General features: G+C 37.3%; 1 protein-coding gene across 3 annotated transcripts in view; it reads right to left on the bottom strand.

The window, feature by feature from the left end:
* Rhobtb3 (Rho related BTB domain containing 3) overlaps positions 1-24,555 on the bottom strand; it is a 57,703-nt gene extending 33,148 nt beyond the window's left edge. Inside the window, exons 1-6 of one of the 3 annotated variants that reach the window (XM_046428774.2) lie at positions 23,895-24,555; positions 23,488-23,713; positions 18,899-19,085; positions 8,687-8,838; positions 6,301-6,412; positions 3,007-3,372 (exon numbers count right to left, since the gene is read on the bottom strand). In XM_046428774.2, coding sequence (XP_046284730.1) covers positions 3,007-3,372; positions 6,301-6,412; positions 8,687-8,838; positions 18,899-19,085; positions 23,488-23,713; positions 23,895-23,896 — 1,045 coding nt within the window. In that variant the 5' untranslated portion in view covers positions 23,897-24,555. Of the gene's footprint in view, positions 1-3,006; positions 3,373-6,300; positions 6,413-8,686; positions 8,842-18,898; positions 19,086-21,673; positions 21,779-23,487; positions 23,714-23,894 lie in introns of those variants that run through there. The other 2 variants (XM_046428765.2, XM_046428780.2) reach the window with 2 other exon arrangements.
* Between the last annotated feature and the right edge of the window lie 270 nt (positions 24,556-24,825).

Below are 24,825 nucleotides of genomic sequence, written 5' to 3'. Positions count from 1 at the left end.
TCCAACCTCACACAATCACCAGAAATGAGTTTTCTAAAGTCCAGTCTGATGATGCTTAAAACACTCTAGCATAGCTTTGAGGAAAGGCAGGAACTGTTTCCACAGGCCTTGCCTCATCTCCCATCAGCCTTCATCTTCCACATTATGCTCCAGCCTCAGGAAACTATCTATGGTCCCTGGAAAACAGCAGTTACTGAAGACTATGTTTTTACTAAAGCATATTTAATAGTTCATTATTATTCACTTTCAAATAGCGTCAGAGAGAATACAAAAAGAAACTGTTTTTATAGGTAACTGAGTCTGGAGAATGGGTATGGGTTACAAGGAGAACTTTTTATTTTAACCCTTTTCCCCCATCTGCCTATATAAATTTGGAATTTTAAAAAACCTCTCCCTAGGAGAAAGCCAGGCATGTTCAACCACTGGAGGTACATGCTGCCGTTTTACTGCTGCCATATTAAAGATGTAACTGACTTCAGAATGTTTGTGTGTCTTTGAAAGGACTGAATGGATATTGTGGGAAACTTGCTGAATAATTCATAGAATTTCAACAGTAAAATCACTGAGAAGTAAAACACATCCTTCACATTTCCTTAAACTTGTCATTAAAAACGTTTTTTTTTTTTTTTTTCATTTAACATGCAAACATTTTGGCTTTTCAAAATTAGTCTCAAATTCTGAACTCAATGTGAAATTCTAGGTTTAAACATTAAAATCTGTAGTACTAAAAGAAGTCCTTAACTACTCTTGTCTTATTCATATGATGATTCCCAACTACTAGAAAATACTCTGTAATGGAAGTGGTTACATATGATTACATATGATCGTACTATGCTGAAGGGTGTGTGCTGTACGTAAGGGGTCCTTACGTTTGCCTTTTCCAAGCCAGTGTTCACTGACCTTCCACCACATTCTAGTCCAATACATATATATTTTACACACATAAACTTGCATGCTGTAACTATACTTTTCAAAATCATAACATTTTAATTTATAAAATTATATAACTACAACACAAATGAAAATAGTGTCATCTTATTTTTAACATCAACCATTTAAATGAAGACTATCCAAATACATTATTTCAAGTAGAAAAAGAAAATTATTAAGAAGAAAAGAAAGTTTTCCTCAGAAAACTTATATTCAGATGCTTATTTGAAAGATCATTGTATATGCACTCTTTTCTACCCATACATAGGACACTTGGGCATGAGACCATTGATTCTTTTGCTAAAGTGATGCAAATTCTATTTAAATTCTATTTAAAACTCCTATTCTTTAGAATATAGTTACCACTGAGTTTTTAAAATGACAAAAAGAAAAGTAACTGAAAATATGAATCTTAGAAAGTAAGGAAAAAAAATTCTAAGGAAATCATCGCCAATCTTAATCATGTCTCAACTAACTTTAGATTTATGACTCCCAGTTTCTAAATTGCAATGTCTTCAATTCTCTCCAAAACCTAAGAGTCAAACCAAAGAGTGAATAGCTAGGTTTTAAAACACCTGATTTCATATACCATTGGAAAATTTTATTTCTTTAAACTGGCAGTAAAGACTTACATTTCATATTTATAATTCAAAGAAAGAATCTTAACACACATGCTCAGTAGAAGACTACAGTTTTTACAAATAGATGTGAAACTAAAGCAAGTATGATAAGGGTAAAAACAGATGCTCAACACCACTAATCATTAGAGAACTGCAAATCCAAACTACAATGAGATACCCTGATAATCCATTAAGACAGCTACCATGAGAAAAACAGAAAATCACAAGTGTTGAGGATGTGGAGAAACTGGAATCCCTATGTACCATTGATAGGAATAAAAAATGGTGGGGCTGGGGTTTTGGCTCAGTGGTAGAGCACTCGCCTAGCATGTGCAAGGCCCTGGATTCGATCCTCAGCACCACATATAAATAAATGAAATAAAGGTAGTGTGTCCAACTAAAAAAAATAAACAAATATTTTTTTTTAAAGAGAGAGAGAAAGAGAGATAAATTTTTTTAATATTTATTTTTCAGTTTTCGGTGGACACAACATCTTTATTTTATTTTTATGTGGTGCTGCGGATTGAACCCAGCGCCCTGCGCACGCCAGGCAAGCGCATTACTGCTTGAGCCACATCCCCTATAAACAAACATTTTTTTAAAATGGTATAGCTAATGTGGAAAATAATATGCAATTTCTTTAAAAATTAAAAATAAAATTACAAAAAAATTACATATGATCTAGAAATTCTACTTCTGGGTAGATACCCCAAAAGATCTGAAAGCACGGTCCTCAAAAGAAATACCTGTACAACCATGCCCAGAGCAGCGTTATTCACAACACCTAAAGTAATGCAGCAGCCCAAATGCCCATCAATAGATGAATGGATAAACAAAATGTGGTATATGCACACAACAGAATACTATTCAGCCTTAAAAATGAATGAAATCTGACAGATGCGGCACCCGGATGAACCCTGAAGACACTGTGCTAAGAAATAAGACTGAAATAAGCCTAGAGAGACAAGTACCATTGTACTTACATGAGGCACTTAGAATAGTCAAAAATCATAGAGACAGAAAGTAGAATGGTGGTTTCTGGGGGCTTGAAGAAGAGGAGAATGGGGAGCTATTGTTTAATGGGCACAGAATTTCAGTTTTACAAGACAAAACAGGTTGCAGAGATGGATGGTAATGATGGTTGCACAACATTATGAATGTATTTAATACAAACGAACTGCACACTTAAAAGTGGTTAAGAGTAAATTTTATGTTTCATGTATTTTGCCACAATTTAAAAAACTGGTGGGGGAAAACAGGTAAACAAATTTGTAAGGATGTCAGAAATCCTGGACCAATTCTTATAAATAAAGCAAATATTATATCATGTATAAATGTCACCTCAGATGTTATAAAGAATAAATGTAACACTAACCAATACTCTTGAGGACTATAGGCATACTTCATTTCAAAGGCTTATGATTGTTTAAGGAACCAGAACCTTTTGACAGAATACCTGAATAAATGAAGCGCAGAATGTCTGATAAACAAGAACAGAAGAGGGCGTCTTTAACAATGACTCGCAATGGTGGGTTGCCAGAAGATTCCTGGCTAGCACCTGGAAAGGCGGTATCTCTGTTTATAGCAAAGAGATCCTGAGTAGTTCGGATGATACTGGAATCTTGAATTTCGGTGGGACTCTTCACATTGAAAAGCAGCATGAAAACATGGCTTACTGCACAGAGAACAATCTTGTGGGCCTCTATGACCTCCTTTAAATCTGGGTGGTAAAACACCACGTCCACACATTGGCAGCAGAACAGTAAGTTATTTAAGTCAGAGTTATAATGCGATGCTTCAGCCTTTAAAACAGGCATTTTTTCTGTTTCAAAAAAGAAAATAAGAATAATAAGCTACATTTTTAAGTCTACAGATCCAATAATTTCAGGTTTACTTTAAATGCAGTACAATATTTTAAAATAATAATCAGGTCAAACCCGTAAGAAAGGGCCAACATTTGATCATTTTTCACCATCATCATAAAAATATGAAATGAATTTTACAGGAGAATTGTACAACACAGACACACATACATTTACATTTTAACATGCAAATGAAAAATATATTGATGACAAAAGGAGCAATAAAGCAACACTTATCACTATTTGTATGTCCCAAAATAAAACATCCTCCCAAATACTGAATGTCAGTATTTTGGTAGTTATCATTCTTTACTTTTTTTTTTTTTTTTTTTGAACATTTATTTATTTTTTAGTTGTAGTTGCACACAATACCTTTTTTTATATGTGATGCTGAGGATCAAACCCTGGGTCTCACACATGCTAGGCGAGTGCTCTACCACTCGAGCCACAACTCCAGCCCCTCATTCTTTACTTTTATGTGTTTTTTTTTTTAAACTAAAACAAAGTTCTAAGTTCTGAAGAACCCAAGCACACATCTGGTCCTTTTCCTCCCAGAACCAGGAGTGGGGGGTCAAGGGAAACCTGTGAAAATTCTGCAACTTCTCAGTGTCAGGGTTCAGAATCCTGGACTCTACTGTTTGAAACCATCTTGACCATCTTATTTTGAGCCTCATCTTTTTTCCTCCTACTAAAGCAACAGGCTTCCCAGAACAACTCTTTACTCAGCACACCTTAGCAAAAGTGCCAACTAAACACTCTAGTTTCCAAAAGAGGATATAACCTTCCACTTACTAGTTCGATTACCAACAAAGTAAGACTAGCCCTCTATGGGCTCAAAATATCCATGCTCCCCATGCCCTATCACAGACCCTACTATAAAATGTCTGCCATCTCCCTTTTATCCACAGCCAAGCTAAGGAAAGGAATCTTTGTGTAGTGTTGATGGAAGGATATGAGCTCTTCTGAACCTGTGGAATTCAAATTCTTTAGCAATGAAAATCTTTCAAAGCAAAGCCCAGTTCATAAAGTAGATGACAAGGCACTTGGGGGGTGAGGCTTGCCCTACACTGTACCCCATTCCACCCTCTTTGCCACGGCCTGTGGCACCTTCACAGTACCTTAAATGCTGAGATATGTCTGAAAGCCACATGCTCCAGAGCCCAGGATTGGTCCTTAGAAAATATCACCTACAGAGTCATACCCTGACTGTAGGGATAGCCCGTTGGTTATGATTAGAGCTATGCCCACAGCTCTCTTAACTACAGGGTACAGGAAGCAGCCCTATGAAAGTGGAGACTGCATTTGTTGAAGGGATGCTTTTGAAGACCCTGTCTATTATACCACCTAGTACACCCAAATGAAGATGCACACAAGGAGTTTCTTTTAGTGCTAAAGGATGTGGGATGTTTTGTTTTCTCAGAGAAACTGGTATGTTTTCTGGATCAATAAGAACTAATAACTTGCTAGCTACATTATCTATTCGGCCTTTACACCCCTCCCCCATCTTCCAATTCACAAAGTATTTAAGAACCCAGGGTTTGTCATATAACAGACCAGGTCTCCCCTTACACTGAGCAAACCAGAAAGTTCAAAGTCAAAAGTGTATATTTTATGGTCTATTTATATGAATTTTTTATAACTGAAAATGTTCTTCCATTCTAGTTTTTATTTTTCTGTTTTTTTTTTTTAATTTAAATTCATTCATTCAACAAATATTTATCAAATGCCTACTTTAAAAATTTTTTTAACTGGGCTGGGGTTGTAGCTCAGTGGTAGAGTGCTTGCCTTGAATGTGTGAGGCACTGGGTTCAACTCTCAGCACCATATATAAATAAAACAAGGTCCATCAACAACTAAAATAAATAATTTAAAAAAAAAAATTTTAACTGACACATAATAATTCCACATATGCATGGGGTACAGTATGATCATCAAACACATGCATACAATGTGTGATGATCAAATCAAGTCAGAGTTATAATGCGATTTTCATCTCCTTATTTCTTTATATTTGGGAATCTTAATTCCTCTCTTTAAGTTCTTCTTAAATATATAATTACATTGTAAACTATAATCACCATCTGTGCTATCAAGTGCCTGCTCTTTAAAACAATATCAAAACCAAATTGACCCAAGAGTACTTGTCTACTTCACAGAATTATGTAAAAGTTCTGATCATAATTAATGCAATTTTATTTATTTTTACCTCTATTTCCTCCAACTTTTTATTAAGAACATTTTCAAACATTTAAAAAAGTTGAAAGAATGATATAGTGAACAAACATATATCCTCCACCTAGGTCTTGCAATTACTAACCTCATTATTTTTGCCTAATCTCTAGATAGATGAACACATAGACACACATGGCTGAACCATGTAAGAGTAAGTTGCAGTCACTAGGACAGTTTGGCTCTAACATACTTTTACATTCACCTTCCAAAAATAAGAACATTCTTTTATTAATCACAATACCATTAACATAGACAAGAAAATTAACAATTTATAATATTGTCTAATTTCCAGGCCACTATAAAATTTCTCCCAAATGTCCAAAGTACATCTTTTAGATTTTTTTAAATTAAGATAGTATTCACTCAAGATTCATGCACAGTGCTGAAAGTTATTTCACATAAGTCTTTAATCTAGAATAGCTCCCCTCTAACACATGCTATTTTTAAGAATGTACAGGCTCAGATTCTAAAACGGTATTCTCAAACTGTGATTTAAGTACCACATGCTTAAGTATCACCTGAGAAGTTTTTGGCCTTGTTCTAAGTTCACTGAATTAGAATGTTGGGTAGGCCTTTGGGATGCTCAAATTTGAGAACAACAGCTCTAAGACCTGTGAGGAATGATTTGTAATAAATGTCTACCAAAGTCTACGCACCTGGTTGTTCAAGCTGGGGTGGTCTAATTCCATGAAATGAGCTGTTCATTTTTCTTTTCTTCATTTTTTCACTTGTCTTCTGATTTAAGGCTTGAATCATGAAATATTCCAACTAAAATATATAAAAAGAAATCTAAATTAAAGGTCCAAAAATTATATCTGACATAATTATTTGTACCCCAAATCATATTTGCCAAATGTTCTTAATGTCAGTGCATTAGCAAACACTTGTAAACAGTTTATTTTATCTGTAAAAATGTGTCTAGAAGAACAGATTGTGCCCTGATTAAACATAAGAAAACTTATTTATTCAAGAAGAAATTGTATCTTGAATGATCAAGAAGCCAGGCACTAACTATGGGGCTTTCAATAATTTTCTCAGAGGGCAAGTTTTGCAGCTAAAACTAGTGAGATTCAAGGCAAGAACAGATCTGGCTCTATGTCTACAGATGTTCAAATCAGCTAGGAAACTTTACTTTTTTCTCTTAAACAAAATTCTTTGAAACCTGTCCTTTATTTTACAAGTTGAAAAATCTCATCCACATGCACTTATATAATCCCGGGCCTGTGATCTACCTTATAAGGCCTAGGGCAAAAGCTCAAATGGATGTCCACTCATATAGCAAAATATTTCAATGCTATAAAATCAAGAAAACAAACTGTTATATAAATATATATATTTGACAAATACATCATTATAAAGGCCTGGCCAGCTAGATGCAGATTTAAATTCTCAGACTCCTCAATAGTTCATGAAGTATAGGAAACTAGCCCCTAAATCCTGAGCTCTAAGACAACCTCTCTCTTCTCACCCCAGCTCCATCCCATGTCTTGAGGAGTTTTATGCACACAAGTAGACATTGGGACTCTATCCATTCTTCCCTCCCCAACCCTCAGGAAGTCATCCCTCAGTTACTCTCCCACCACCAGGCCTAGAGGTACACAAATTAGTAATGCAGTCCACTTAAGAACAGACCCACGAAAAAGAGGCTTGCACAGGACCAGGAAACAGGCTCTGGGTTAGCAGGCACAGAATTCAGGAGTCCTAGGTTTGGAAGCACAGTCATAAAACTGAATAAAACTTTCTGTGCTGGTGGAAATGCTCTTTACTATCTTTATAATCCAATACAGTAGTTCTGTCTACATGTTGCTATAGAACACCTGAAACGAAACTAGAATGCCTGAGGAAATGAATTCCATTTTGTTTTATTTCACTTAATTTCAGTACAAGTAGACACACATGGAGCTATTATATAGATGGTGCAGGTATGGAAGGGAGATGGTACCAGCTCAGGTGGCACGTCCTGTTGGCTCCACCAATGTGTGGTTTCAGCAGGGGTGGGGGGTGGGGGGTGCAACAGGACAAAAGGCAGATAGATGCCCCTGTTGCCCAGGTTTGAAAGGAGTACTACACAGCTCTTTATCCCATCCCTGACTTAAACACAGGATTTTTAAAAAATATTTTTTTAGTTGTAGATGGATACAATATCTTTGTTTATTTTTATGTGGTGCTGAGGATTAGACCCAGTGCCTCACACATGCAAGGCACATGCTCTACCCCTGAACCACAACCCTAGTCCCTTAAACATAGGATTTCAAATGCCCCTTTCATTCCATCATCTCCTTCTTATAAATGCCATTATTTCTTACACTCAAGATCTCAGTTGCACAATACTATCCACAAATTTAAAAAGAAATCATTCTGTTCTTATTTAATACTCTTATCAAGTCTTCAGTTTAAAAGAAACCACTATATCTTTCTAGCAACCTTGGCCAATATTCAGTCCTTCTTTGACCCTCACTGCAACATTAGGTATGAGGGAGAGAGAGAAGCAAAGAGGAGAAGGAAGAGAAACAGAAAAGAAATAGTGGAGTCAGGAGAAGAGTGATCTTGAGTATTCTAGGCCCATGGGAAGGCAGGAGATCTGCAGCTTCCCACAGAACCAGCCTCCTCCTCCACCAATGAAACCAAATCCAGCCAAGGGAACCTCCAACAAATGAAACAAAACCATCTTCCCCACCCCCACAGTTCCCTGGTATTTATTCCACAGACATACAAAATTCTTTGACCAAATTAATACTTTTTTAGGAGAGGGTGCAGGGTGGGCGGGGTGGGGGTTTACTGGGGATTGAATCCAGGGGCACTCAAACACTGAGCCATATCCCCAGCCCTATTTTGAGTTGTTTAGCACCTTATTTTTGCTGAGGCTGACTTTGAACTTGAGCTCCTCCTGCCTCAGCCTCCCAAGCCACTGGGATTACAGGCATGCACCACCGCGCCCGGCTAATCATGCTTTTAAAACTAAAACTCTAATTGATGTTCCAGAAAATAGCTAAAAAGATAGCCTGACAAATAACTTCATATATAATGGGAATTTCCACTTACCACTCCTCCAAAATACTTCCCTATGTAGAAGTCATCAAGGCTATGTAGTTCAAGATAGGTAGCTCCCAGCTCTTTAGCAAGGTGGATCCCTTCTGTTGTACTGACACAACTCCCTCTGTCTGAAGTGCACAGTGGGCAGGTGCAAGGCAATTCTTCTGGAAAAAAAAATAATAATAATGAATTTGACAACAAAAAACTTTGAAAGTACACAGGGGGAAAAAAAGTACACAGAAAATCTGATCATTACACAATATACCAGAACCACTATCCACTAGACTCCAATTAAAATGTGTCAAGGATATTCATAAATAAATAAGCATTAGCTGCAAAAAGAATAAGTAGCATTTTAGAAAATAGAATTTTAAAAATAGGTGAATGGATATTACCAAAGCTAGTATACTAATTAGACTAACCAGCAGTAATGGCAGACTTGTTGCTTGTTCAACCTTGACATTCAGAACATCAATATTTCTAGGACAGTAGGAAAAAATCCAAAATTTACAAGGAGACTGCCCACAGAAACCATGAAAAGCAATGTGTTGGACTTCTTTCTAATAAACTTGAAATATAAATATAGTCACCAAATTTGAATAAACCTTATACTTTTATTTGATGTAATTTTTAAAGCTGCAACTTGTTACTATCTTTGTGAATTCCACATAAAGTATATTTTGGTGGGGAAGAGGATACTGGGGGTTGAACTCAGAGACACTTGAACATGAGCCACATCCCCAGCCCTATTTTGTATTTTATTTAGAGACAGGGTCTCACTGAGTTACTCAGTGCCTTGCTTTTGCTGGAGGCTGGCTTCAAACTTGAGAACCTCCTGCCTCAGTCTCCTGAGCTGCTGTGCCACTGCACCCAGCTTGAAGTACATTTTATTCAAATATTTCATTTCAATCATTTGGTTCTAAAGCAGTCAACTTTGGAGACCAAATTCAACCACTTTTTATCTTTTTCTTTAAGATTTAAAAATTAAAAGCTGAAGAAATCTTTCAAATGTAAAAAAAAAAAAAGAAAAAAAGAATTGTCCCAATATTCACAGTTGTAGCGAATACAGATTTATGGCTTGGAAAGTACAGAGCAATCTATTTATAAGAACATTCCCTACTAAGGCTAAAAATATATATTCAACTCCACATTCATCAGCTTGTATTGTTTTGTTTCAGGACTAAAATATGGGTCACTGTTCAAAAGTTAGTCAGGTCAAAAGAATGAAAAGTCATTTGTAGAAATGCCTGTTGTTGCAGGTTGGCCTTTCTGGGAAAAAGGCTGTAAGATGGAGATAGGTGTGCAGGAGGTCAACTGGGAGGTGATCTGGGGAACAACTATTCTCAGGAGTGAGGGATGTGGATTTGGGTAGAGGAAAAACTTGGAATAACGATGCAGTAGCACCAGAGACCAAGCTATCCTGCAGGGGCTCTGGAGCTTTGCTGGCCTGTCAGAGTACTCCATATATGAGGAAAGACAGCTGGGCCTTTGCATCCTATTCCCTAAATCAGTCAGAAGATAAGTGTCACATCCCTGGAGCAGGCACAGCCTTGGGCAAGGGAGCTCCCATTGGTGAAGAATAAAATTGCCATTACTTGTTCTACCCTCTAAATAAGAATGATATCAAAAAAGGAAAAAACAAAAAAACAAAAAAAACTAAGTTTAACTAAAGAATTAGTGATTCCAAAGACTAAGTAATTTAAAAATTAAGCTTGTTTTTTTCATTTATGTGATATATTCTAATCTGAAGGATATGCTTCACTTTTTCTAAGATCATTTTAGGTTTGGAGCAAAGTTATCAAGCAGAATTTAGTCTCTTCTGAAAAATAATGAATTGATATTTCACATTCTTTATGAAGCCTTTCTAAACAGTGCCTTTGGTTTTCTGAAGACAGAGGCCTTGTTGTGCCTACAAAGGTCTCCTTATGTTGGTGGAATGTGGTGGGTAGGCAGATCATTTCATTAAACTTTATTTCTGGACAAAAATCAAACCAAGCCAGTAGTGTTTCCAGGGAAAAAAATGAAGTTAATTTAATATGAATTAAGTTTTAACAAACAATCTTGATTTAAGGGGAAAACACAGCTAATTTTAGGTTTGAGCTAGCTGTGTATAGCTATAAGCATCTTTCTGACACACTCTCTGAGAAAGCTTGTCCGATTATAGCTAATCCTATCTCCTCTGTCACTGAAGATATTTCTTCTTGTTCACTCGCAAAAAGAAAAATGCCTAGTCACTACACACCATATTATGCTGTAACAAGTTGCCACTTAGTCATCTAAAATTCTAAAATATCATTCCCATTTTTTTAATATTTATTTTTTTAGTTGTAGTTGGACATAATACCTTAATTTTATTTATTTATTTTTATGTGGTGCTGAGGATTGAACCCAGGGCCTCGCATGTGCTAGGTGAGTGCTCTACCACTGAGCCCCAGCCCAAATATCATTCCCATTTTATTCATTTGTTTTTGCAGTGCTGGAGACTGAACCCAGGGCCATGAATATAGGCAAGAGCTCCATCACTGTTATATTCTCCAGTATAAAACCCAGAGAGTTTTATTTCTTAAAACCTTCATAAGTTTTTTTTTTTCTCCAATTAACTATTTTGTGATTCACTTCTGAATTTCTCTGACATTTTTCCATATCAATCACCTATGGGATTTTAAGTAAAAGTCAGATTTGGGTTGGTTAGAGAATGGAGAACCAACAAGATATTTCAGGATTAAATAACTTTACCTTAAGCATTTTATTAGAAACAATTAGAGGACCCAAAATAATTTTAAATTGTGGATTCTTGCAGTCATAGTGGCTCTGGGAATCAGTCCTATGCTTCTTGTTAACTTTGTAGGGTTTTTTGTTGTTGTTGTTGCTGTTACATGTTATCTTATAAGATGTTACAAAGATACTTTTCAAAGGCAAATACAATGTAACTCTAGCATTCAAATGAATGGTATCTCTTTCAAAGTAGTGTGGCTTTGGGAATCTATAGGGTGACTGTTACAATGTTGCCACTGCCTGAAAGTTTTAGAAATTCTTTTTCAAAAATTCTAGCACAGCAATGTATCAGACTGGGTCAGGGTTTCAAAAATAATAGAGACAGTGTTCCCATGTTCAGAAGTTTGAGGCTATGAAGACAATCAGGTATACTCTGATTAAAAAAACAAAAAGACATTATCCTTTAAACATAGGTTTAATATTTAGTAAAAGCCAAAATGTATTCAGAGCCAAATATCATGAAGACATCCACATAGTCAAGCTTGTCAAATACATATGTAACAAAAGAAAGACTAGTTATATTTACTGAACAAGTTCTTTAAGAGTTTCCAAGAAAATTAACAGGAGAGGGGCTGGGGATGTGGCTCAAGCGGTAGCGCGCTCGCCTGGCATGCGTGCGGCCTGGGTTCGATCCTCAGCACCACATACAAACAAAGATGTTGTGTCCGCTGAGAACTAAAAAATAAATATTAAAATTCTCTCCCTCTCTCTTTAAAAAAAAAAAAAAAAGAAGAAAGAAAGAAAATTAACAGGAGAGTACCCAGCAGTTGCATATACTGAAAGGGATGGGTAAGGGGATGGCAATAAAGGTCCCTGAGCTGAAGAGCCATATTAGCTCTGCAGTTATTTTGTAATCACATCTTATACGGTAAATTAGCTCTATCTTGTTAGTGAAATTGATTTTTCACTTAGATTATTCATAAAGCCATCCATTCACTCATTGAACAAATGTTTATTGCATGCCTACCACACATCAAGCGTTACTGATAAAAAGATAGGAAGATAAAAGCATAGTCAACTGAACCAAGATAGACATGACTGCAAACAAATACAACATTAATAAGTACTAAAATGAAGGCATACAAAGTTACCATGGGAACAGACCCGAGGAAATTAACTGCCTGGGGAGATTGGGGAAGGCTTCACAGAAAGATAATGATTGAAAGGATGAGTATGAAATTGCAAAGCAGATATGAGAGGTCTGTGTGAAGGGGCACTCCAGTCACAGGGTACAGCATATGTAGAGGTCTGCATGTGAGAAAAGGAAAACGTATTCATTTCCAGATTCAAGATGACAAGCTAAGCCCACATTGTGATCTCTCCTCCTGCCAAACTATGGAAATATTAAATAAAGCGGGTGGGGGTGGGGAAGCAAGGAGAAATGAAGAAAAGAGAAAAGAAAGAGGGAGGGAGAGACATATGGAGAGAATATTTGAATATACAGCAACTAAAAAATTAGAGGGGAAATATCAGCTCAAAACACTAGGAGTGCCTTCCAGAATGAAGGCAGATGGCACAGGAATGAAGCAGAGTGCATTGTGGGGGTCCTAGACGCTGCACCAAGCTGGAATGCTCACTGCTAACAATGGGGGAGGCAAGAACCAGAAGGCCCAAAGGCAACTCACTGGAAACTAACAAAGTACATACACCAAGAGAAGCAAATAGGCCTAGTGATTCTTGACCTACTCACTTCTGTCCCAATCCCCAGACAGCTATTGAGGAGGGAAAAAGGAAGGCATCAATCCAACAGGGAAAGTACATTTTAAAAGTAGGAAAGTAAAGAATTAATTTTTGAGAAACATCCACATCATGAAACAAAATCTCAGCAGATGGAAAGACTTGGGGTGCATATTCAAAACTAGACAATATTCTAATCAAAACAGAACTACTAAGTATAATTAACTATTCTAAGATTTTTAAATAAAGTTTTGCAACCTTAAGACAGGAACAAGAAATTATGAAAGACCCAATTAGAGATCTTGGAAATGAAAAGTTGTTGAAGTTAAGAATTTAATCAAGCAGAATAGCAAAACAGACCCAGCAGACTAATGCATGGGGGAGGGGGGGAGCCAAGAAAAAAAAATGCAACACAACAAAGTAAAGGAATCAGAAAGATAACCGCAGCCAAGACACAGAAGCATCACCAACAGCCTGAGAAGGATCCTGAAAGAAACAGAATAAAGATCATGGAGACCCAGTGACACCCAAAGAAATGAGAAAGTCAATACTTTCCCAGACCTGAAGAAAAGCATTAAGTTCTTCAGGCAGTTCAGTGGGAATGGCACATAAGGCAAAGAGGATTGTTCCTAATGGTTCTAGAAGTAGTTGGAAGTTTGATCATGAACAATCTTGGATCTCAGGTAAGATTTTACAATAGAAAGTCATCAATGTGAGGGGCTGGGAATGTGGCTCAAGCGGTAGCGCGCTCGCCTGGCATGCGTGCGGCCCGGGTTCGATCCTCAGCACCACATACAAACAAAGATGTTGTGTCCACCGCAAACTAAAAAATAAATATTAAAATAATTCTCTCTCTCACTCTCTCTAAAAAAAAAAAAAAAAAAAAAAAAAAAAAGAAAGTCATCAATGTGAGATACAAATACTGGACAGAAATAAGGATTATCAATGGGAACCTGGGATTTAAAAATATAAGTATGAAAACCTACAATAAATATTGGCAAGGATGTGGGGATAAAGATGCATACATTGCTGGTGGGACTGCAAATTGGTGCAACTACTCTGGAAACAGATGGAGATACCATTTAACCCACTTATCCCACTCCTTGGCATATACCCAAAAGACTTAAAATCAGCATACTGTAGTGACACAGCACATTAATGTTTAAAGCAGCTCAATTCACAATAGCTAAGCTATGGAATCAACCTAGATGCCCTTCAACAGATGAATGGATAAAGAAAATGTGGTACATATACACAATGGAATATTACTCAGCTATGAGAAGAATGAAATTATGGCATTTGCCAGTAAATGGATGCAACTGAAAACTATCATGCTGAGTGAAATAAACCAATCCCCCAAAACCAAAGGCTGAATGTTCTCTCTGATATGCAGAGTCTGAATCATAGTAGCACAATGGGGAGCGGTGCCACAGAATTGGACAGGGTGGAGTAGGGGAAGGGGGGGTTGATGGGAATGGGAAAGTCAGAAGAATGAATACGACATAACTTTCCTATGTTCATATGTGAATATGAATTAACTGAAAAGAACAAACAAAAAATATATGTTTGAATAATATATATATATATATATATATATATATATATATATATAAATATCAATCCCTGGCTCTGACCAATGTGCAAGGATTAGAAGCAAAGACACTGAAGTCATGGGTACCCTAGAGCCTGAATTGTGATTTCTAAATATCATTACCTAACAAGAGGATGCAGGGCTCCTTGAGAACACCTATTTCCAGGGCAGGGACAGCAAAAGTCTAAGGGAATAGGAAGTGATTCAAAACTGATGAGAGACAGCCAGAAAACCCCCTCTAGACAAACATAGGGTAAAGTAAAAATCAGAAGAATAATCATAACAACAGACTATGAAATGTTGAATTGAAAGAACAAATTCATGAATCATAATGATTTCAAAAGAAAGGTATAGGAGCAGAGGGAATAGAAAGCTCTATTTACAAAAGAATACCAATAAATAAATGTAGAATGTACCATAGAAAATTATAATTTCTAAGCACATGTATGACAACTGAAAGAATAAGGCAAAAATGCTGATCCAGCTCAAATTCTTTAATAATGTCAATGTCATGAAAGACATGCCCCCTCAAAACAAACAAAAATACTATATATATATATATATATATATATATATATATATATATATATACCCCAAATTATGGGGAATCATCTGGATTAAAAGAGACCAGAGAGACATGACCAATAAATGCAATGCATAATTTATACTCTGGATTGGAAAAAACAAACACACACACACAACTATAAAGCACATTACTGGAACAACTGAAAAAATGTAAATACAAATTATATTTTAAATAACAGCATAATAGATAACAGCATGTTAAACTTCTTGCATGGTGATTGCATTATGGCTAATAGGAGAAGGGCCTTGTTCTTAGATATAAATGCTGAAGTAATTAGGAGTGAAGAAATCACATGTTTACAATTCAGTCTCAAATGGCTCAGAAAAAAATGTGTGCATGTGCATGTGTGTTTATAAATTCTGGAGTTCAGTGTCCTAGTCCTGTCAACCTTCTTAGGTTTGAAATTTTACAAAATACAAGTTAATGAAGAAGGAAGTTCCTAAACAATTCAAAGCACTGAATGTCATGATCTGACTTGTATTCTAGCATAATTATTCTGAAAGAAATTATTTCAGAGGCAAACCAAGAATAGGAGGTCAGAGGCCAATTTATCATGAGACTGATAAAGTTTTAACAGAAAGCCTTCTTTTTGTGCTTCCTTTCCAAAGCCCTGGAAGGAACCTGAATAACATATTCTTTCACATGTTGGTCATATGCTTTTGTCAAATTTGAAAAATAAGATATTTTAACTATGTTTGGCTAAGACCACTGTCTTTTTCTATTCTAATTCAATTTATCTTGTATGAGGCAGTTCTGAAGTAATCATGGGCATTTTGGGGATGCTACTAAGGGGAAATTTAGCTTTAGGTTCAGTGTGCTATTACTTTTGGTTATCCCACTCCTTGGCATATACCCCAAAGACTTAAAATCAGCATACTATAGTGACACAGCCACATTAATGTTTATAGCAGCTCAATTCACAATAGCTAAGCTATGGAACCAACCTAGATGCCCTTCAACAGATGAATGGATAAAGAAAATGTGGTACATATACACAATGGAATATTACTCAGCCATGAGAAGAATGAAATTATGGCATTTGCCAATAAATGGATGGAACTGGAAACTATCATGCTGAGTGAAATAAACTTCCTCAACAATGGGAATAAGCCCAGGGGTACTCTACCACTGAGCTACATCCCCAGCCCTTTTTCCTTTTTTATTTTCAGACAGGGTCTTTCTAAGTTGCCCAGGGAAGCCTTGAACTTGTGATCCTGCTCTCTCCTAAATAGCTGGGATTACAAGTGTGCATTATACTTTCTTATTCCATAACTGTCCTAGAATAGGAATGACTTTGAGGAATGCTTCTGACACCCACAGTGCTAACTTATTTGGCATCAGATACTAGAATGCTGAGCTGAAATATGTACACAATACAAACTGGTGCCTGGAGCCAGAAAGATGTACAGAATGAAGAAACATGCTATTAGAAAAACTGATTATCATTCTCCTCTCTCCACAGAAAATATCTCAAAGTGATTCATATGAAGGGGTGATCAAAGACTTCACAGCCCCCCCAAAATGTAAGAAAATTTAAAGAAGTGTTGGGCTGGTAAATAGAAATATTTCTAAATGTGGTACTTGACAGACCCTTTGAGATTTGTGAGTTGTCATTCTTTCTTTTCTTATTCATTGTGGTGTTCCCTACCCCAGTCACAAAATTATGTAAGTCTGAGGTCCTATAAAATTGGAACTATCCTTTTAGGAGACAAAGAAGTCCCTATGAAAGATAACTAAATAGCAAGCATTTGAAATCCAACAGAGATAAAAAAAAAAAAAAAAAAAGAAAAAGAAAACAATGGGTTTATGAGTTGGAGTTATTTAAAATGTAAAATTAAAAAAAAAAAAAAAAAAAAAAAAGCTTCTTAATCAACTGGATGTAGGGGACAGGAGAGAAAGGGAGATCTAGGATGATTCTGGTTTTGGTTGAATGGAGAGATTTTGCATCATTCACCAAGACAAGGAACTCAGCACTAAGAGGATGCTGTCTATGAAATATAGGTCAGGAGAAAGACTAGAGCAAGAGAAACAGATTAGACAATCACTGTACATAGAAAGGAAGCCAGGGCAACTGACTGGCTAGTTCATGTTCTTGGTTAAAGAGCAAGAGGTGAAGCCAAAGTATGGAACCCTGGGAAACAATTCTACGACGTGTTGCTGCTCATGGAGAGGGGCCCAGGAGAGTGCAAGGGGACCAGTAAAAAAAAAAAAAAACACAGAGAATTAGAAGAAACAGAAAAGAAAGAGTAGCTTTATTAAGCAGAGGGATGTACAAATAATTTCAAAGATAGAATTGTTACTAACATATTAAATTTGGCAATAAAACTGGCAACCCCAGTGAGAACTTGGTGTGACTATGGAAGTCAAAATGAGACTGTAGTAGTCTGAAGAATGAAAAGGAAGTGGACTCAGGAAGTGTGAATGGTTCTTTCAAGAACCATGGGGTAAGGAGGGGGGATAGGGAAGTAGGATGTGGGGTCAAGAGTGGGTCAAGCTTGCTTATTTGTATTTACTAATGCTCAACATTTACCTACCTTATGACCCGGCAATCCTACTCCTAGGGAACAAACTAAGTATCATCCAAAGGAGAATGGACACATAAATTATGGCATATCCATACAATAGAATAATGTAAAGCAATAAAAACAGCAAACTATAGATAAGCACAACATACCCTATAATTTCATTTGTATAAAGTTCAAGAATAAGTAAAAACTAGTCTCTGTAGTTAGAAGTCAGAATAGCAGTTTCCTCTGAGGAAAGGTGTTATTATCTAGGAAAGAGGCCTGAGGGAACCTTCTAAAGTACTACAGGTGTTCTGCCCCCTGATCTGTGCAATGGTTGTATAGACATACACACAGGGACAACTGCATTAAGCTACACTCTTAAGACTAATGAACTTTATATTATTTTCTTTGCTACACCTTAATTAAAAGGTTAAAAAATTTTAATAAATAAAAAGTAACAATTTAATAACAGCTTTACTGAGTAAATATTACTAAGAAGATATGTAAAATATCACCTAATCAAAGTGAATCTTGAGTTGGCCTTAAGAAAGATGACAATAATATACATAGCAGCAGTGCCTACAACTGCCCCAACCAACCTAGTCCATTAGCCACAGAGTAAACTGCCTTTCCTTAGGCAGCAGTGTCAGTGTTTTCAGCTCACTCATTGTTATCCACCTAAAAATTCTGCTCCCACACTCACATCTTCAGGAGGGTAAGCCATTCTTTTCAATTGGATAAATCATTAGACTGTCAAAAAGAAAAAGAAAAAAAAACTTTCTAGGGCTCAATTTCAGGTTAGTACCTTTCATATGTCAAAAGAACACAACCACTGAATGCTTTATTACTGGGAAGAGCAAGTTAAAAGACAGATTTGTACCCATCAGAATCACAGCAGAAGTTTTCAATCCTCTCCTTTGATGTGTTCTTATCATCAGATGATGAAGAGATAACAACTGGCATTTGAACCCACAGTCATTTGGGTAAAAATAAAAAAACTGTACTAATCATTAATAAACTTAACTCTATTCAAACTTAATGCGGTACCTGCAAGCTGATTATAAAAAAGAAAATTAAATACTTACCATTTTGTCTGGTACCAACAGCAGCAATGATTACTGGAACTGAATTTAATGCTCTTTTTATCACTGGAATATAATTGTCCTTTACTTCATGGAATGAAAACTTGTCATTAACGTTGTATTTGATCACAATGATGTCAGCACTCCCAATTAGGTTTCGAGAAGTGTACCAATCACTGTCAAAAATGTCCTAAACCAAAATGTAGACAGTAAACTTTAGTCTACTTATCTTCAAATCCATCATGAAATTAAATGTAAGATATTAGTTTAAATTTATTTGCTATACTTTAAGTTTTGGAATTTACATAAATTTATTTTTAAACACATAGCTATATAAAATTTAAAATGTTTAATTTTTTAAAAAAGTTTTCTTTGTATAAGATAAGTATTACTGGCTCAACATGATATCTAGATAATAATTAAGAGTTTGATGAAAGAAGCAACCCCTTTCAATATCTATGCTTTAAGAATAAGCACTTCTAAAAATAATACTGTTTCTAATCACCTAACATTCTGGAACGTTACATTTTTATTATAAATGAAAAAGCAACAACAGTGTGAGTAATGATGCTTCAAAGGACTTTCTGTGACCCAGTTTGTTTTGCTTGTATAAATTAAAAATTCAAAATAAGTCTTTCTAGTTCTGAAATTCTTACTTTTTGTATGCTAATGAATAATATTTATGTTTAGAATTGAGACCATAAGTAATTTATTATGGACCCTACACCTTAAAATTTAGTGCTCTGATATGTTAAAAACAATTTTTCAAAGTTTTTATACAAACAGTAGTATGTGGAAAATATCTTTATGGATCTTACTTTTACTGCCAAATATATACCAATAACTTTCTTCTCATATTCTAATTAACCACTAATCATAATTCATCCTTACATTTGGCCTTTGGTATAGTCTTCTGGGATATAATACAGTCAGACTAAGGAAATAAGACACCTGGTTGACCAACTGTTTGGCTATGAAAGTTTGCAGTATGAGTTTGAAATATGAGTTCAAAACAGGTTTAACAGTATTTGAATCAATCAATTAAGATCTATGTGAAAGAACTTTTATTCTGTGATAGAAAAATTCTGGAGTGTTACACAGAGTTGCCCTTGTGCAGAGAGCTTCTGACCAGTGGCCCCCCTTACCTATACCCTGCCGACTGACCCATCTCTCACGAGGGCACTCCAAGTAATGAGAACTGCAGAATATCTAGACATGAATACCCCATTGAAAATGGAATAGAGCGAGCATTTTTGAAGGACGTTTAAATGAACCAAAAGAGAAAGAAAGAAAAAAAGCGAAGAAAAAAGATGATCAATACTAAAGACAAAGGAATGAACTTGGTAGAGAGTATAATGGGGTGAGTTGTGGGGAGTGATGTGGGACACAGCCCAAGAAAATGTGAGCACTTCCCAGCAGAACACTTCACTAATTTCCAAATCCCAAACCACAAACCCCATACAATTCCAACTATATCTGTTAAACAGTATTCAAGTTCAAAGTACACAAGTATACCAGAGTATGTAAGAATAACAAAAAAGGGTAAACTCATATAAATAGGATTCATAACTAAATATAAGTGGAACCAATATTAAGCATTCATCTAACTCAGAGAATCTGGGGGAGGGGCAGCGGAAGCATCTGCTTTCAACATTCCAAATAGGTCAAAATTCCAGAGCTACTAGAGAGGTATACAGGAAAAGGAGACATTTAAGGAAAATGTCATGGGGAAAAAAAAAAAATGGGTTTGGGCATCATTAACTCTGTAGTATTGTTTATAAAGACCACAATACTTTCATTTGTTAATAGAAATCAGAACTTCAGATCCTGCACAAGAAAACTGTGAATGTATTAGCTCATTGCTTTTTATAAAATTTTTTTGGTAAACAGGAAAAGATGTAGAATTGTGAAATGAAGTAATAACGTAACTGCACAAAAAAAGGGAGTGGATGAGAGAAATACTAAATAATGAGCTGTTATTTGAAACACATTTATTTAAAAAGTGCCAAGTACATATGGCCAAGGAGACAGAACAAGGCTAAGGACTTACAGAAAGTAACTAGGGAATAGAAGCACAACCATCTGATCCCAACTCCAAGGAGCAACAACACATTTCTTCTCAAGCTATGTCAAAGAGAAAACACTCCACTGGTTTCTAGAATTATGAAGGAAATAAAGACTCTTCCATCTCTTGTAAATCAATTCCAGGATTTCCTCTAGCGGATTATGCAAGACTTGGAACCACATTTAGAGAATGGAACTCATCTTTTAAAATAATAATAATTTTTTTAAAATCTGAATTTCTATAATGAAACAAAAAATTTATTCTACTTGATTGTGGTAGTAGATAATATATTTGTGTGATAACTAATATCACTGTTCCAATCTGGTGTATTGGTTTAAATCTTGAAGGACATGAGGAAACTTTACCTTTGCTTAGTGTAAGTGATACATGACTATACTAGAGTTACAATAAACATTTTATTATTATAGCAGATACCACTTACGGAGCACAGTCTCTACACTTAGAACTTTACATTTACTATCTCATTTACTCCTTAGCATAGCTGTAGGAGGCAGAGATTATTATGATTAGTCTATAGTCAGGTAAGACTGAGAAAAGGTAAATGATTTACCAAAGACAGAAAGGCACTAAGTGGCAATGTGGGGTTCTGAAGTCAATTCCTCTTGATACCAAAACCTGTGTTCTATCTGCTCTGCTACATTTAACATTCTGATTCAGTACATATGTCAATAACACCTGATTAACACACTTACCTTTAACATCTCTGATGGGCTTTACTTAACACGTAGAGAAGAAAAGCACCTTAGAATGAGAAACTCTGCAAATGTAATCTACTATGTTTGAAGATCCACTATAACCTAGAAAATTACACCTAGTTACAAACTTGGTTCCACCAGAGTCTTAACTAAATGAAGTGATTAGCATAATAAACCATAATAATCAGTATATGACAAGAATCCAGACTACAGAGGCTTACTTTATCCATTTGGAAGATTTCATTCTCTACACTCAATACATGGGATCACAAGCATTGTTTGCTAAATTAACATAAACAGGAAAGGGTTAACAGCTCAAATTAAAAACAGAGAAAGTAATACTAACATCCTAATTCTGCTTATTTTGTTTTATGCACATTTATTTGTTCACTAAACATTTGTTCAACTGCACATTGATCCAATAAGTCTCAGAGGCTATAAGATCTTTCATAATAAAAGGGCCAAAAGTAAAAGACATACTTCATTTGCTTGCAAAGACTCCATTGATGCTTCTTACGAACAGCAGCATCACTGTCATAGCTAGGGGCTCACTAGCATCCCACATATTGAAAAGCCTGTTGTAAATTTATTTCAGCACACTAACAAAACTTTCCTTTATCTGAATATTTATATGAGCAAGCAGTCTTTTCTTTCCATAATATGGAAATTTGCATAAAAATTTTTCTAAGTTCATTCTATACATTTCTTTAAAGGTATGCTAGTATAGTTTCATTAAAATTGCTGTTTAACTGTAAAATCTCACAGAGTAGTTTATATATATGTGTGTGTATATGTATATATTCTTAGACACTAAAGTTTCTTCTGAATAAAAGTTTCTTCTGGGGCTGGGGATGTGGCTCAAGTGGTAGCGTGCTCGCCTGGCATGCGTGCGGCCCTGGGTTCGATCCTCAGCACCACATACAAATAAAGATGTTGTGTCTTTAAAAAAAAAAAAAAAAAAAAAAAGTTTCTTCTGTACTCTTTAGCTGAAATATATTTAACAATATTAGTAAAAAACAGACATTCTTGAATAAAACTAATTGAAAACATTTAAATATGTTATAGTGTACTGAAAATATTTATGTGTCAAGAAGTAGATTCCTTTGTCCTTTATGAAACATACAAGAATCAAGCTGAATTTTATCTATTTCACTACAACTTCATGTAATTATCACAATCATAAAGATTTTTTTTAAAATCCAAACATCATTAGTTACATTATTTCTACTTATGAGTCATTAAAATCAAAGAACTGCATAGAAAAAGTATTTGTATTATTAAAATTTTTAAAAACTTTCAGAGGTTATCAGTGCTATAAATGAGTCTTTAAAATTAATTCTCAGTCCCTGTCTTTCCCCACCTTTCCATACTATTTCTGAACTGTCCAGTGAAAAGTATTTTTGCCTACACTGAGCTATAAGAGGGCTGTATTTATAGAACACTAATATTACCCTATCCTCCACAGGGTAGGCATGAAAAAACATTGCTCTTTGCTAGTGGAACTTGGTGACCCTGTCCTTTAGGGCTGGCACATTCAACTGTCAGTTGTCTACCAAAGAACATCCCACAGTCGTGAAGTGTACGACTAAGTGCTCCACGCTCCACTTGGGCTTTTTACCTTATAGCCAAGTTCTTTGACTGGGCTGCCCCGTGCCCCACTAAACAAAGACTATAGATGTCCCCCAAAATGTTTTAAAACTCTACCCTTGTAAGGCAAACACTCCGCGTTCATGGAACTGGGAAAAGTAGGGAGGAGAAAAATTTTAAAAAAGCTCCTTCAGCTTCAGCACGGAGCAGCTGGTGTCCCTTACCCACACGGGACAGTCGTGAACCACGAGCTTGACGTTCCCAAACGCACTGGCCTGATACTCCGTGAACACTGGACGCGCGACCGTGCTGGTCGCGTTCAGCAACAAGCTGCTTTCGTCCCCTGAGACCAGAGGGCTTCTCCCCAGGTAAGTGCGGATGAGCCCCGACGGCCGATTGTCCTGGTGGAAAGCGTCGCCTTCGTTCCCCAGCGCCACGATGTGAATGGACCTGCACCGACAGAGAGGGGGACGAGGGGAAAAAAGCAGCACGGTCAGCGCGCCTGTCCCTTTCATCCGAACAGGAAGTGGCGGGGGCAGCGCACAGTGAGGGTGGGCGCGAGCCCCAAGCCCCAGGGCGCACCGCACGCGTTCCGGCTACAGACAATGGCAGGACTTCGACGCGTACGTACATGATCTCAAATTCAAGGGCAGGGCGGCGATTCGGAGAAAACCAGCTCCTCACGGCCTCTCGGGGCCAGTCGGTGGCGTGTTTACCCGCAAGCCGCTCATCCCCAGCCGCGACCCCCTCGCGCGCCTCCACCACTGCGCGGCCGACGCTGAGCGGGGTCGCGTGAGCCAGTCAGCCAGCTAGCGAGCGAGCCGGGGGCCCCAGGGCTGGGGGCGTGTGAGCGCAGCCGAGTGCACCGTGCCAGTCAGGAAGTGCTGGGGAACCTCGCCGGCGGCCGCCGCCGCAGTGAGTCGCGAGAGCGCGGGGCAGATCTGCAGCCCCGAGAGGATTCAGCTGACCGCAGCCCGTGCTCCGCCGCGCCTCCCTGACGGGGCAGCTGTCGCCTCCTACTGCTGCTGCTGTTGCTGCTGTTGCTGCTGCTCCTCCTCCTCCTCCTGGCAAAGAGGGGGTAGGAAAAAAAACGGGCCTCCGCCCCCTCGGCCGGCTGGGCCCAGCACGTGCCGGCCACGGGAGTCCGGTGGACGTGGGGGACGCGCTGCCCGCTGAGGCCCTGGACCCGGGCGGTGGCGGCCGGATACAAAGGAGCGGCCCGCGCGGGGCGCGGTGGAATATAAATTAATAAATACAACGCCTGAGTCGGAGAGCTCCCAGCCGCCAATCCGCCAGCAGCAAGTTTGCTCAACTCGAAAGGCTGTAACCAGAGCCAGGAAAGGGGGTGGGGCGAGGAGGCCCCCTCTCACTCCGGACTGGGGAAAAAAAAAAAAAAGAGGTTAGCGAAACTAGGGATTCCAGCCAGTTTGCCGCTCCAGCAACCCCGGCCCACGCCCCCCCCCCCACGCTTTGGCCTTGGCGGAAAGTGTTTTACCACGTCTGCCGCTTTGTCATTTGTCAACATGCGCTACAGCTGTTTTCTAAAATCATACTTGTGAGAA

The sequence above is a fragment of the Marmota monax genome, unplaced genomic scaffold (assembly GCF_021218885.2).
Source record: "Marmota monax isolate L192 unplaced genomic scaffold, Marmota_monax_Labrador192_F-V1.1 WCK01_AAM20220418_F8-fsc00018, whole genome shotgun sequence".
NCBI lineage: Eukaryota > Metazoa > Chordata > Mammalia > Rodentia > Sciuridae > Marmota > Marmota monax.
This window is presented reverse-complemented; position numbering and strand designations above follow the sequence as displayed.